Source organism: Notamacropus eugenii, chromosome 6, assembly GCF_028372415.1.
Source record: "Notamacropus eugenii isolate mMacEug1 chromosome 6, mMacEug1.pri_v2, whole genome shotgun sequence".
Taxonomy (NCBI): domain Eukaryota; kingdom Metazoa; phylum Chordata; class Mammalia; order Diprotodontia; family Macropodidae; genus Notamacropus; species Notamacropus eugenii.
In genome coordinates, this window is record NC_092877.1 from 145,375,907 (window position 1) to 145,388,802 (window position 12,896).

The window sequence follows — 12,896 nt, forward strand, 5'->3', positions numbered from 1 at the left end:
CACCCTGGTATCTTTGCCAAGAAAACCCCAGATGGGGTCACGAAGAGTCAGACAGGACTGAAAAGACTGACCAACAGCAACACATATAGATACTGTATTTGGCACAAAAAAGAGTCCCTGCCTTCTAGGAACCTTTATGCCAGTGGGAGGAGATAACCTGAATACAACTGAGTAAATAGAACATCTCAGGGGAGGAATGCTAGCTAAAAAGTGTGAGAGTTAGAAAGGCTGTTTGTAGAAGGGAGCCTGTGAGCTGAGCCTTGAAGGAAGAATTTTAAAGGACTGGAGTAGGGGAGGGGAGGTCATTCCAGGCATCAGATGGAGATGTAAGGTGGTGTGAGGAACATGAAGATCAAAGTGGGAAAGAAAGCAATGGAGAAGAGGGTGGTTGTGGGAAGGGAGATGGGCACCAGATGACTAAGAGCTAGAAGATTCGTGGAAGGGATGGACTGGTGGCAGCTGTGGGGAGGATAGATTAAGGAAAGGGGAGAAACTAGAAAGAGGGATGTTTATTCTGAAACGTATTAGAGAGACCTGACAAGGATGCCTATGTACTTTTTCAGAGGATAATGAGGGCTTGAACTAGAGAGTGCCATTGTGAATGGAGGAAAAGGGGCAGATGTGAGACATATTGTAGAGATAGAATCAAGCAGATTTGGCAGCTGATCGTGTATGGGGGGTGAAGGAGTAGGAATCTATTAAGTACCTGCTATGTGAAGGGTGCCATCAGTCTTGACCCTGTTTGGTGTTTTCTTGGAAGAGATACTGGAGTGGTTTGGCATTTCCTTCTCCAGCTCATTTTACAGATGAAGAAACTGAGGCAAATAGGGTTAAGTGACTTGCTCAGGGTCACCCAGCTAGTAAGTGTCTTAGACCAGATTTGAACTCAGGAAGATGAGTCTGATTCCAAGCTCAGCACTCTATCCACTCTACCTCTTAGTTGGCCAGGTTACTATGCTAAGTACATTGCAAATATCTCCTTTGATCCTAACACAACCTTGGGAGGTTGGTATTATTTTTATCCCTATTTTACAGTTGAGAAAAATGAGACTGACAGAGGTTAACTTGGCCAGGGTCACACAGCTAGTAAGTGTCGGGAGGCTGCCTTGGGTCTCAGGTCTTCCTGACTCTACGCCCAGTGCTGTATCCACCACCCTATGAGCTTTGAGTTTTCCATTTTTTTTCTCTTTGTAGCCTTAATGTTTCCCACATAGTAGGTACTTAATCAATGTTTGTTGATCATTTAAAGAATGGGAATAGGTTGGGCATTTAACAAAAACTCACCTGGAGTCTTAGGTGGGATTAAAGCCTGGCACATAGTAGTGACTTACTAAATTTTTTATTGAATTGAATTCTCCTCAATCCTGTGAAATGTGTTGGAAATATTACTATACCCATTTTACAAAAGGCAAAATTAATTCTGAAAGAGATTAAGTAGCTTTTCCAAAGTCATGCTGACAGACTCTAGATGTGGAACTTCCTCCCTGATCGTGTGTTCCAGATAGCTCTGTCTGTTCTTCTCTTTGACCCCTCCTGGGAGAAGACTTTGCTTTCCCTTTGTTTCTTTCACAGGTAGTTTCCTTCTGCTGAGTAGATGCTGTGTGATGAATAAGGTTCTGTTTGATGCGCTGAATTCAGTGTTCTCTTTACCATCAACATCTGCAGGGTGTTGGAACTCAAGAGATCCTAATGATGATGGCTGAATGAAAAAAGGGACAGTACTGGGAGTCTCAGTAGCTTTCCTACCCCATATCTGTGGGTTCTTGGGCAGTTCATCGTTGGGCTGTTTATTGGAATTCACAGCTGTGTGACTCTGAGCAAGTCAGCAAACCTGTTTTGGCCTGAGTTTCCTATAAGAAGATGCGTATTAATGGCCTTTAAGGTCTCTTCCAACTCTAGCAGGAAGAGATGATGTGTAGGTACAGAGGATTCATGTAAAAGAGATACTACAAGAGAATTGGGGTGGGGAGGAGAGGGACAACTCAATGAGGCAGTTTTATGGAATAGGAGAAGTCAGGGCACGGGCTGGGTGACCTTGGGCAGGTCACTCCATGTGTTTTAGCCTCACTTTTCTCATGTGTGAAAAAGAGGTCAAAGTCTGTGATTCTGTGATAAACCACTGCTGTGATGTGGAACGCTCTGACAAAATGGAGCAGGCTTTGGAGAGGAGTAAGGCCTTGGGGCCAGGCCTGGAGAGGGACAGCCTATAAAACACCTCCGTTTTTCAGGGCTGGTGTTTGTTAGGAATGGGCTTCCATGCTTGAGACCTGTCCATGACGGGCCAGCCCCCACAACAGCCTTTTCCTTTCCGGAAGCTGAATTTGGCCTTCCATGCCCTGCTGTTGGAGCTGTCAGAAAAGCATCATCAATGCCCTCAGTGGTTGTTAGTGTAGAATGTCAGTAGAATGGAGGATCGGTGTCCTTAAGTCATAGTTCTAGAGCTGGAAGGAACTGTAAAGCTTCATCTTATACATGAGGAAACTAAGGCTGAGTACCCAAGGTCACATAGCCAGTGCCTCGATTCCCCCTATTTCACAAAATTGTGTTGCTGTTTTTAAATCCAGAAATCCCCTAGTGTTCTGAGTGAAATTTTAAAAAAAGACCTATTTAGGTTTTTTTAATTCTAATTTGATTGTTTTTAAAGGACTTAGTACCAGAAATGGTAAATGATTGTCATTATTTTGGGTTTTATGTATACACACACGTATATATATGTATATATGTGTACATATACACACATATATGTGTGTGCTTGCATATATATGTATACATACATACATAACATAGAAATGCACACACATGTATATATATGTGTATATATGTATATATTATATTATATGTGGGCATATAGGTGCATGCATATATGTGTGTATGTATAGGCATGTGTAAGTGTATATATGTATTTGTGTGTATAGTCATGCACACAAATACATGCATCTCCTCACCCCCAAGGATTTTGATGTTTTCTTGGATTCTGTGCCTGTGTCCAGTCTGTATTAATTCCTACACGGCAGAAAGGAAACTACATTGTCTTCACTTAGAAAGTACATTGGGAGCCATCTTTCTGCTTGGTCTGTCTGCATACATCTCTGTACTTCTGCAGATGGCATTTTCACTTGGTGGCTTCTGATGGCTGAGGTTTGGCAGGAGGAGACATCCTCCTAATAGAACATGATTTAAGATGCTGAATGACAGTCAGTGCTGCTGCATCAGTATGCTGGGGAACTGCATGGGGTGGGGGTAGGGGTGGATTGGGCGGGGGAATGTGGAGTAGGACTTAGCATATCTCATTTTTGAAGCATCCAGGCCGCTCTGCTTCCCATGAGCTCCTGTTTGCTTCTGACGGGCTCCTCCTTGGCTGGAATGAGACAGTGACTTAGTAGGTCCTGGCCCTCATGTTCGCTGCTTGTGCTGGGTCGTGCCCTGCAGACAGGGAAGGCAGCATCTAAAGATTAATGGAGGCCGGCTCCCATCCCACTGAAAGCCAGGAGCTGCTGTTGGAAGGCGCAGCATCTGGCTAGATTACGTCTGACTCATACTTGAGGTTAGCACTGCTCTGCCTCAAAAACCCATTGGGTTTTGTTGCATCTGGCCAAGTCATCCCGAGTGGCCTCAGCTGAACAGCTGTACTGCAGGTGAATGTGGAGATTATGTGCTCCTGTTCTGTTCTGTGTCCTGAGGAAGTCCAACTGTCCTGATTCCTGAGGGAGGGGGAGGAGAGGCCTGAGAATGTGATATTTTCTGCCTGTTCCTCTTTGGTGCCCTTTAGTGAGGGAGAGAATTAAAAAAAAAAGACCACTGGCTAAGGCTGAGCTGTCACAAAGCAGAGCAGGATTTTCATTCCCCGCTGGGTGGACCACGTTCAAAAAAGAAAATAAATCAGAAGGAATCCTAGCGGTGGTCAATCAGTGGGTTCTGGTTCATTTGCCTGAAAATTGGCTCTTTTGTTGGGGAGTTGAATTACACCAGTTAGCTAAAGTATCTTGTGGTGAAGGGCTGTGGAAAAAATGACTGTTGTTGGGGGAATCACCCTCTTGTTTCTGCCTGTGGTGGTGATGTCCTGAGATGAATTTCAGGGCTTTTCATGGGTGACTTCCACCAATAATGCCCTTTCCATTCATTGAGTCTTTCTCCTGCACCCTAACTTATTAAAAAAATTACCTCAAGCCATATTCAGCCCTTCTTTCTCCTGGAGTCAATATCACTCTTCAGAGCAGAGCTCATCTAAGCCTTAATCCTTCTCTAGTGTCTTTGGTGATCTCTAGTCTTGAGATCAGTTGGCATATGCTTCATTTCTCTTGTGTGTGTGTTCCCAATGAATGTAAGCTTCTCGAGTAGGGACTGTTTTATTTTGTCTTTGTATCCTTGGCACCCAGTCCCCATGCCCTACAAATTGTGGATGTTTAATAAAATGGTTATTGGATCCAGTTGGGAGCGTTCACCTTGATCCCACTGCCTCACTGTCTCCAGGCAGACTCTATTTTCTTTATCCTCCTCTTCTTTGGACCAGACTTGTAGTTCCATGTGATATAGAGAACTCTCATCCATGCGCATGTGCCCCTGCTACATAACAACAACTTAACAACAAAAAAATGATAATGAAGAGTAACTAGGGTTTATATAATGCCCACTCTGTGTCAGGCATTGTGCTTCATAAAAAGGACCTCCTTTGGTCCTCACAACAATGAGGTATATGCTCTGTTTTATAGTTAAAGAAACTGAGAACAGGCAAGGGTGGAGTAATTTGCCTGAGGCCAAACAGCTAGTGAGTGTCTGAGGCAGAATTTGAATTCGAGTCTCTTTGACTTCAGGACCAGCAATCTCTGTATTCTGCCACCTTAGTGAATGTCCTGAAACAGTGAAAGGTTAAGTGACCTACCCAGGATCACACAGCCAGCGTGTGTCTGAGGCAGAACTGGAATCTGGTTCTTACATGAGCAAGGCTAGATTTCTATCAACCAATGCTACCTGGACACACCAGAACCTTTTTTTCTCCCAGCATGAACCAGTTTAGAAGAGCTAAATGTTAAATTTCAGTTAAATTTCATTTACATCTCAGCCAATGCTAAGTGAAACAAGAGCTTGATTCTTGTCTTTTTCATTTATATATTATATATATACATATATATGTATATATATATATATATATATATATATATATGTGCACACACTGAAAAGAAGATGGAGAGAATGTTAATGTAGATTAAACTTAAAAGTGAATTGCAAGCACATATTTTGGGGGGGGGGTGGTAGAAGAGCCAGCTGTTGAGCATTTACCATCACCCCTTGGCCTGAATTCTACTACTCATCACTTAAAAACGATTCCATGAGTTCTCTTTTCCAAGATTTTCTGTTCTAGTTGTGCATCTAGTGTTAGTTCCGCCATGGTTGGCCATGTGGTGCCTCTGTCATTGATAAGTTAGGTCTTTTCTTGTTTCACTGGTGGTTAGGCTGGGGGAATCTGACAAGTATTAGGGACGTACAGAATTTGAGTCCAGCGCTGGTTGAAACCAGGACAGGAGACTGAGTCAGAGTCCCTTGTGGTCCTTTGGAACATGAGCATGTTAGGATCTAACTTCATTTAGTGTCCAGTATTTTTTTCTTCATCTCATCAGTGAAGTTTGATTCCATGTCTGTTTTTTTGTGGTCATGGGCTTTGCTATTCCTGGATGCTCTGTAACCATGACCCAGGTCTAGGCAGATATGTTTCTCCCTACCTGACTTTGTGGCTTACCAGGTGAGATACTTAGATTGTGAATCAGGCTTAAAACTGATTTCAAACTTATCAAACCTGTGCTGAAAAAGTATTTACATAGTATGACATCATTAACTCAGCACAGTGCTAGTTCTTTGTGTTTTCTGAATAAACAAGAAGGGAGGAGAACTGTGAATTTAGATCAGCGTTCAGAGTCCTGTGAGACTGTTTTAAAGGTTGTGGTGGTTGCAAGAATGTCTGGGAATCAATCTCCAAATTTCCTGGCCAAGTCCCTTTCCCCTCCTTGCAGGATGCTGACTCTCAATATCCTTCTCCTCATCACCCCTGCTAGAGGGACCCCAGAAACTCTTTTCTACCATGACCTGCAGGCCCATTCCCACTTCCCAATGGTTTTCCTGAGAGGCAGACCCCAAGGTGCATTCTGAAGACTCCTGGCCTTGGCATCATCCCTGTTGTTCTCTTTTCGAACTTCCAGGCCTTTCTGTCTACCCTGCAATTCACCTCTTCCACATGTGTCATCACTGAGTCAGTGAACATTAATTAAGCACCTACTATATGCCAGGCAGTATGCTGAGTCCTGAAGATAGAAAGAAAGACAAAAGGCAGTCCTTGAGGAGCTCTTAGTTTAATGGATGATCTTTTCCCCTTTTTGCTTGAGAGCAGAAGCTGACTTCTAAGTATGCAGCAAGCTGTATCCCTCACACTTAGCACTGTGGTTGCCACATAGTACGCGTTTAATAAATGCTTTTTTGTTTATTTAGAGAGCAGAATAGTTGCAATAAAAATAAAGAAAGGAAAACAACTGATTGATTTGTTTCCCATTCTGAGTTCTTTACTCCAGCCCATAGCGTATATAAATAATCCTAAATATTTTTAATACAATGATCCTCTTTGAGCACATGCATCTTGAAAATACTTTTCAGTTTGGATTAAACTTTCCTTCCTAGTCGTTATAGTAGCCTAGACTTTTCTAACATCCTTCCTTAGTGTTCTCAGAGAAATAAGAGATTTACTTTGGAACTTTTCGTGATTGAGAGGTGGATTGAGGGTCTAAGATGAAAACTATGAACATGGCGTGCCTTATGATTTCTTAATGTAATTGTATACATATGTATGATCTGGGAGTAGCTTGGACAGCCATCAGGCAACAAGGAAATGAAGGTCAGGCCGCAAGAATGCTTCTCTCTCCTCTGTTGTCCATGAGGTTTTCATTGGCCTGTAGCTATTGTATTCTTATGAATTGGAGTATCATTGTGGCCACTGAAAAGACCACATTGTTTTTATCTGATTGGATTTTGATTAGCATTTTATCTTGTGAGAGAATACTTCTTCCTTTGCGATTTCAGATGGTTTATTTTAGGAGTCTTTGGTTTCAAAAACAACCACCACCATTTAAGACAGGAGACCCAAATAGTCACAGCCTGAATTATAAATGTAATTTTAAGATGAAGTTTGATTGACTAATCAAGTAACGCTGATTGTTCGTGGTGTGCCTTTTTTTAAAATAGCATTTCTTTAAATCCTCATCTCCCTTTTATTTCTCCTAGCTGACAATCCTAGCCCTCCCAAAGAGGACACCCCAACGGGCAGCCTCGACTCACTTTCTTCACACTCTCCTACACCTGCCATTTTGAGTAGTTCTCCAGGACCAGAAAAAAACCACCTCCTTACAGATGGAGGAGAATTGGTGGACTGGGCATCTAACCAGTAAGTAATAATTTCTCTGTTTGAGGATACGAAAGTGAAGGAAGGATAACCAAGTTTAAATTTGTTCTTTAAATGAGATCAAAGAATGAACAAAAAGTCCTGCATGTATAGAAGTATTTATAAAAGTTCTTTTGGGGGCAACAAAGATATAAAAACTGAAGGGGGATGCCTATGAGTTGGGGCATGGCTAACCAAGTTGTGATATCTGAGTATATTGCAGTATGATTTTGCTCTAAGAAATAATAAAGGGGGCAGTTTCATAAGACTTACATGAATTGGAGCACAGTGAAGTGAGTATATCCAGGAGAACAGTTTATAATATGATGACAGCACTGTCAAAATGAACAGTTCCAAAAGACCTAAAAATTCTGATCAGTGAGACGATCAGCTGTAATTCTAGAGGATTTAGAAATATGCTACCCATTGCTTGACAAAGACGTTAAGGGACCCACGACGCCAAATGAGACACATTTTTGGATAACTTGGAAGCTTATTTTGCATGACTAGGCCTCTTTCTTTCTTCCTTTTTCTTTCTTTTTCTTTCTTTTTCTTTGTTACTTTGTTTCATTCTTTCTTTTTTTCTTTCTTTCTTCCGTCCTTCCTTTCTTCCTTCCTTCCTGTGGATGGGAAAGAAAATAAATGCTTGTTAATTGAAAAAAATATCATTAAAAACAGTCAAAATTTGGGAGTTATCAGACTGAAGATGACTTCATTAGGTTTGTTTTTAACTTTCCTTGGTACCAGTTGTACTCTCCAACAAGGGAGAGAAATTTGAAAAAGAGTTTTTTTGGATGGTTTTCCCAATATCCTTGGGGAGAAAAAGGATCCAAGTCGGTATGAGGTTAGAGTGTGCATGGGAGGTTCGGGTCATAAGAGGAAAACTTTTGTTCTAGTCCGCTTAAGATGTTCTCTTGTCAGATGTGCAAAGTAATTGTGAAAGTAGGATGTATATGTTTCTGACTGAACTGATCCTAAGACACTCATCTTAGGGAGGTTTGTACACTGAGGGCCATCAAGCCCTGTTGATAAATTTTAGGGGTTCCATGAATTTGGATATGAAAAAAAATACATCTTCATTTTTCAACTTCCAACTGAAATTTATTATTTTCTTCAATTACATAAAAAGATTATTCTTAGAAGGGGGCCTTAAACTTCACTAAGACTGCCAAAGCTTCATAACACAGAAAGTGTTAATAGCATGTGCTTTTCATTATTGGTATTTTTAGTGATTGCTGGCTTCTCCCCTGTTTAATCTCTTGTTATAATAGATAGTTGAGAATTGGCTGTTGAAATATCTGATCTAATTTTCAATGACTTGGCTCACTTTTTAGGCCAGACATACAGATGAGCTTAGTTAAGTGAGGGTTATACTATGGGGAATGTCTGACCATTTAGGGGAACTATATTTGCCTAGTGATCTCTTACCTAGGAAACAAGAATCTTTTCTTTTAACAGCTGTTAGAGGAGACCAGAGGGGACCTTGGAAAGTTAACACAAAAAGCCTCATGTTATAAGGCTTTCTCTGGCCTCTTGGAGTTAAATTTCACCTTACCAATGGAAAAGGAGAATGTATCTTATGCTTCTCAAACTTGACTTATTTTTTCCCTCAGATGCTTGCTACATCCATATATGAGCATTGTGGCATAGGTATGTGAGACGCTGGTGAAAATTTGGTAGGCAGATTCATCTACCCATTCAGCATGCAAGCAGCCTTGCCTTCTAGTTAACAGTAGAAAAGCTGGAATGTAAGAAAACTTCAAAAGACCACATGGCATCAATTGCAGTGCATTTTTAAGAAATCTCAATAAACCCTTGATCTTACCATCACCTGCAAATGTTGTACTCATACAATCAAATTCCAGATTTTATCCACTTTTTATCTCACTTTTCTTTGTTGCCTCACCGTTCTTTATTCTTACCGTGACTCTTTTCCTTCCACCTCTCAGTGTCTTTTGGGCCATCTTTCCAGCTATGACTTTGAGATATTCCCTTCCCACTCCTTGGCTTTACACTGTCCTCTACTCTCAAGTCTCTTGTCCTCCTATCCAGTGGTTTGGTCTCGCCTCACCAGACTCCACCCCCTACTTAGGTGTGGCTGAACAGTACCCTAGGAAGCATCAACCAAGTCTGATACAGATGAACGAGATCTCCTCTCAGCTGGCTCCTAAGCTGGCAAGTCAGTTCTTTTCCTCTTTCTTGATTTACTCTTTATCCCATTTCCCACAACAGATATTTTTAAGCCTTTTCTTTTTTCCTTAAGGCTTTTGGACTGTCTTCTAGGACTTCACTATATACTGTAGTGAGAAAAGAGAGAACATCCCCTGTCAAGTCTCAGACCCCCGTCCCCGCTGCCTACAAACAGGTTTACTAACAGGCTTCCCCATCTTCCTTGCTTGACCTTGGCTTCTTGTCCAGAGAGCATTCTGCATCTCTTTTTAATGGCTACATGAGCTCTGTCTGCTTCCTCTCCCCCAGCAGTCTGGATTCTGACCTCATTTCTCTATTGAAGTTACTTGCTCCAAAGCCAGCACTCCTTCATTCTGATGGCTTTTTCTCAATCTGCATACTTCCTGACATTTCTACAGTGTCTGATGCTGTGGTCTGTCTTCCCCTCCTGTTTATTTCTTCTCTGATACTGACTTCTCTTTGTTCTCCTTTCATTGCCTTCTCTTTTTCTTGGAAGGTGTGTTCCTCAAGGCTCTGGCCTGGGCCCTCTTTTCTGCTTTCCAGGATTTTATCTTAATTGAACCTCCCCCAAGTGTAGTTGTCAACAATGTACTGACAGTTCCAAAAAGTCTACTGTAGTCTCTCTCCTGAGTGAGATCTCCAGCCCTGTTATCACCAACTGTCTGCTGGCCCATTTGGGAATGGAATTCCCATAGGCATCTCAAACTCAGCTTGGCCAAAATGGAACTTATTGTCCTCCTTCCTTTTCTCCTAACTTGCCTATTTTTATCAGGTGCCACCAATGTCCTAGTTCCCAAGATTCATAGCTCTCAGTCATATAAAGCCTTCATTCACTCTCTTTTCCTTCCATATCCAGTCTTTTTGATTCTACATTCATATATCCCATCTGCCCTCTTCTCTCTTCCCTCAGCTCTTACAGAGACTGCTGCAGTATTCTCCCTTATTTGCCTTCCTGCTTTGAGCCTCCCCACCCCGAATCCGTCTTTACACAGCTCCCAGAATGCTGTTCCCAAAGCACAGACCTGACTAGATCACTCCTCTGCCCAGGAATCTCATGTGACGCAGGGCAAGTCATTTAACCTCTGTCTTCCTCAGTTTCCTCATCCGTAAAATGGGGGAAATGATGGTACCTACTTCCCAGGGTTGCTGTGAGGATCTAATGAGATAATAATTGTAAAGAGATTATTAACACTGTCTGGCACATAGTTAACCCTAGATAAATGTTAGATAGTGTCATTGTTAGATATTATTATTAGGGATTATTGTTAGATATTGTTAGGTATTATCATTAGATATTATTATCAGGTATTATTGTGAGATATTATTATTAAGTTTTATTGTTAGATATTATTGTTAAGTATTATTGTTAGATATTATTATTAGGTATTTTTGTTATTGATTATTTGTGAGACTCCTGTGACAGGCCATGTGGTATAGTGGTTAGAAGGTTGACCTTCAAGTCTGGAAAACCTAGGTTTGTGGCCTGCTCCAGAAGCAGACGTGCTGTGTGGCAGTGGGTAAGTCATTTAACTTTCTTAATGCCCCATGTGCCTAAGACAATAAACTACAGAGGAGAAGGAAATGCCATTGGTAGAAATTTCTGTAGCAGATCTTCCCTAAACCAGTGAAACCATCGTTCCAGATGTTGCTCCAGTCTCTCCCCCTAGGTTGCTCAGTGGTTAGAGGGTGGGGCCTGGAGTCAGGAAGACTCCCCTTCCTGAGTTCAAATCCAGCCTCACATACTTCTAGCTGGGTAACCTTGAGCAAGTCACTTAACTATGTTTACCTCAGTTTCCTCAACTGGAAAATGAGCTGGAGAAAGAAATGACAACTCCAGTGGCTTTGCCAAAACCTCGAATGGGGTCATGATGAGTTGGGCACAACTGAAAAAGATGGAACAACAGCATATACACACACTCATATACATATACATATGTATATATACATATACATTATTTATAAATATATACACAATCACACACACTTACACATACACATATGCATATGTGTGTAAATATATTGATAGATGAATGATATATAAATATATAACATTTTATGTAAATTTATTTGTAGAAAAATATAGTATTTATCTGTAAATATAATATAGATTTATATGGATAATGAGTAATAGATTTATGGTGGATAACATGTTTGAATCTTATTTCAGATACTTTAAAATATTTCATTTTAATTTTTATTTTCAGTTCCAAATATGCTTATATTTGGAACTGAAATACTCCCACATATTTATAGATGCATGTATTCTGGTGCATGTGGGTGGTGCAGTGGATAGAGGGTCAGGTCTGGAGTCAGGAAAATCTGAGTTCAAATCTAGCCTCACATACTTTCTAGCTGTGTGATGCTGGGCAAGTCTCTTCACCCTGTTTGTCTCAGTTTCTTGGTCTGTAAAATGAGCTGGAGAAAGGAAATGCAAAACCACTCCAGTATCTTTGCCAATAAAACCCCAAATGTGGAGTCACAAAGAATCAGAGACAACTAAAGTGGCTGAACAGTAACAAAATATGTATATACACATGCACATTTATGCTTAAACATACGTGTGTATATATATATATATATATATATATATGTATACACACACACGCATTCAAGTACTGGCCAAAGACAGAATAAGATACAATTTTAACCCCTCAGGGAACCTTTATTTATTGATCTGAAAAATTTAACAGGAATGAATATGGATCTTTTCACGTCTTTTTCTTGATCTCTTGATGTAATCATAAGATTTTGTTGTTTTGTTAAAATATGGTCAGTTATATTAATAATTTTTCCAATATTGAACCAGCCCTTCATTGCCAGTATAAATTCAACTTGGTTATAGTTGACCTGAAAATTAAAAAAAGATCTAACTCTAAGACTAATTTGGATCTAAAATATGTAATTAAACCATCCAGGTAATAATTTTTACTCCAGATTGTTCCTAGATTTAGAGCTGGAAAGGGATTTGGAAGGTCATCTATCCAACCTCTTTACTTTCCTGATAAGAATTTCATCCCTCATTTGAGGACGTATGGGTAGGAATTGGCTGAGTCTGCCTATGAACTGACTCCCAATTCCGTGTCCTTTTCATGAAGCCTCATTGCCTCTTGAATTCTCCAGTGGACCTGTGATCTTACTGTGGTGCATTTTTCCTTTAGTGATGCAGATGGTCACCTATCTATGCCTTAACATCCTATGAGACTGTTGTCTATGTACTGCCCAGGATTCTTCACAGGGGATTCTATTTGATGCACTGGGGACCTTCTTCGCATTCTCTCCATGTTGC

At 40.8% G+C, this 12,896-nt stretch overlaps 1 protein-coding gene across 3 annotated transcripts in view; it reads left to right on the forward strand.

Moving 5' to 3' along the window:
- ARHGAP10 (Rho GTPase activating protein 10) overlaps positions 1-12,896 on the forward strand; it is a 364,988-nt gene that overhangs the window by 320,573 nt on the left and 31,519 nt on the right. For all 3 annotated transcript variants that reach the window (XM_072621216.1, XM_072621217.1, XM_072621218.1), the window contains one exon: positions 7,264-7,423. In XM_072621216.1, the coding sequence (XP_072477317.1) occupies positions 7,264-7,423 (160 nt within the window). The remainder of the gene's footprint in view (positions 1-7,263; positions 7,424-12,896) is intronic.